Raw genomic sequence first — 2,616 nt, 5'->3', positions numbered from 1 at the left:
TGTGTGTGTGTGTGTGTGTGTGTGTGTGTGTGTGTGTGTGTGTGTGTGTGTGTGTGTGTGTGTGTGTGTGTGTGTGTGTGTGTGTCTTCAGGAGGGTCCCTCACATCGTCCCGGGGCGATACGGCTACGGGTCGGCTCCTCATGTTGCTCCCCAGCAGACGCACGCGGGTCGGAGCTCAGAGACGACTCGCCCTCACAGACAGAGACGCTCCCCTGCAGCTGAAGCCCGTCACCGGCATCAACAACAACAACAGCACCAACAACAACAACAACACCAGTACCAGCACCAACCCCCCACAGCAGACCACAACCAGGACCCCTCAAGCAGCCTCCATCACCCCAGCAGACCCTTCATGCCACCCAGGAATAACCAGGTCTGGGCCCCCCTCTACCAGCCGGGCTCTGGCCCCCAGACTCAGGACCAGCAGGGGCCCGGATCCAGCCTCCAGACCTCTGGAGCCCCCCCGGAGAGACCCTACAGCCCCCTGCCCGGCTCCTCCTGCAGCGGGGAGCAGGCGCACCACAGGGTCTGCAACAGCAACGTATGAACATTTAACATTACTTGTATTTAGACTCTTCTTGCACTATTTCAGAAGACGTTTCTCCACTCTGTTGTGTTTAGCAGTTTTGAGGTTAGGTGCCTTGCTCAAGGGCACCTCGGCAGTGGCCTAGGAGGTGAACAGGCACCTCTCCAGCTACCAGCTCACTCCATTATTATTATTTTGTTTTGGTCCAATCGGCTTCGGTTCCAAGACCAAGTCCCTACAGACTGAGCCACTGCCGCCTCAAATTTGTATTTACTTGCACTTGATCTGTTTTATTGAGTGTTGCTCTGTTGGAGGAGCCTGGGACACTGTAGCTATGCACACATGACAATAAAAGTCTTGAATCTTGAATTTATGATTCAACGGTTTTATTGCCACGAAAAAAAAGCAGCCGTGTAGTTGTTGGCAATGGAAATGAAAAATGAATGCCCCACGCCCTGCCAGCAGTGCAACATTCACACTTAATATGACTTCCAAATGTATGCAAGTTATTAGAATAAGACATTCTAAAAGTATCAAATCATATTTATTTGAAAAACACAGGAAAGTGTGTGCTTGTGTGCTTGTGTACGTATTCTTAGCATGTTGGCCATTGGCATTTAAAATAAGCACAATGAGCTAAAGATAGAAATATTAGAAATAGACAATCGTTTTTTCAACAGTACATTTACTAAAGTGTATAATTGTTGCTTGTGGGGCCACAGCAAGACAGTTTACAGTTAAGACCCACTGCAGGTGTTGCTATGCAGCGCTTTGCAAGGCATTGTGGGGTTTCAGGTCATTCTGGACTGACTAGCAATGCAACCTGAGGGGTGGTTTTCACCTTCCAGTAGATTCTATTAATATTTCTCTGATAGATAGATCTCCCTTTTGTCCAAAATACAAACATTTGTTAGGATTAAAATGCATTTAATACTTACACTAAATATTTTCAACTGGGTCTCTTTATATGGGAGAACCTGAAGTCTTTAGCAAACCTTATCAGGGGCACAGCAGCTGTAAAGTGTGTGCTGGCTCTGCTTATCTGATCTGACTTTAGGGAATCCACCCTGTGCATTGAAGTAAATTCAAACAGTGTCTGGTTCTGTAAATTGTCTCCGCTCTGCGATGACAGAGATGTTCAAGCAAAGTAAAGCAGACCCGCGGCTTGTTTACACAAAGGAGATATAGCGGGATGTCCGAGTGACAAGCCTTTATACATATTGTAATCTAAAGACCTTTGGCAGGAAAACGGAGCTCCATCACAGGATTACAACTGTGTGTGTGTGTGTGTGTGTGTGTGTGTGTGTGTGTGTGTGTGTGTGTGTGTGTGTGTGTGTGTGTGTGTGTGTGTGTGTGTGTGTGTGTGTGTGTGTGTGCCTTCATCAGGCCTGCCCTCCATCCAGCAAACACATCCGGGCTGTTCAGTGTTCTTCATACAACAACAAACCTTTCATGGGCAGACAGTACGAGTGGGAACCTTTCAACGAGGGTGAGTTGTTGTGCAGTATGTGCTCATGAACATGTAACATTTAGAGATACTTGGACTTAATGACAATTTAAAAGGAAACATGCAAATAATTAGCAGCTAATATTTACTGGGTTAACATCCTTAGTTTAGCGTGAAGCATGCTAACATTTTCTAAGCAGCACTAAACACAAAGTACAGAGTAAAAATACTACATTGGTTTTCTAATATTTGGTCCTCATCCTTCTCTGTATTGTGGTGTCCATTTCTAATGATGTATTATATTGTCTGTCAGGAGCATTGTATTTCCTATTGGGGAAAATAAGACCATCCTTTTATCAAATCATGAACCTACTTAAAGTCCTTGACAAAGTGTAATGTAGTCCAGATGATGGTCAACAAAGACACAGACTCTCAAACCAAACATATAATGAATGCCTTTTCCTCCTCTCTTGCCCTGATAAAAAAAAACATAGCTCTTTCCGTTGCCAATCTCTCCTTCATACAAATAAATACCTTCTGTATCACCTGGTGCCTAAAGCTGCCTTCAAAAACAGCTTCTTATCCCTCCTGTTGTTTTCGGGTCAAATCTGACCGATTTACTACTTTCATCAATCAAAACTT

General features: G+C 45.0%; 1 protein-coding gene across 1 annotated transcript; it reads left to right on the top strand.

Moving 5' to 3' along the window:
- Positions 1–95: 95 nt before the first annotated feature.
- LOC104962485 (thrombospondin type-1 domain-containing protein 4-like) lies at positions 96–2,016 on the top strand (the record flags this gene model as incomplete). The annotated part of the gene is made up of 2 exons (XM_010790917.1): positions 96–542; positions 1,914–2,016. Coding segments are annotated over exons 1-2 (292 nt in total), but the record flags the coding sequence as incomplete, so codon positions are not given.
- Between the last annotated feature and the right edge of the window lie 600 nt (positions 2,017–2,616).

This window comes from Notothenia coriiceps, unplaced genomic scaffold, assembly GCF_000735185.1.
Source record: "Notothenia coriiceps isolate Sejong01 unplaced genomic scaffold, NC01 NC01_scaffold00034911, whole genome shotgun sequence".
Taxonomy (NCBI): Eukaryota; Metazoa; Chordata; class Actinopteri; order Perciformes; family Nototheniidae; genus Notothenia; species Notothenia coriiceps.
Note: the sequence above shows the minus strand (reverse complement) of the source record. Positions and strands in the feature narration are given on the sequence as shown.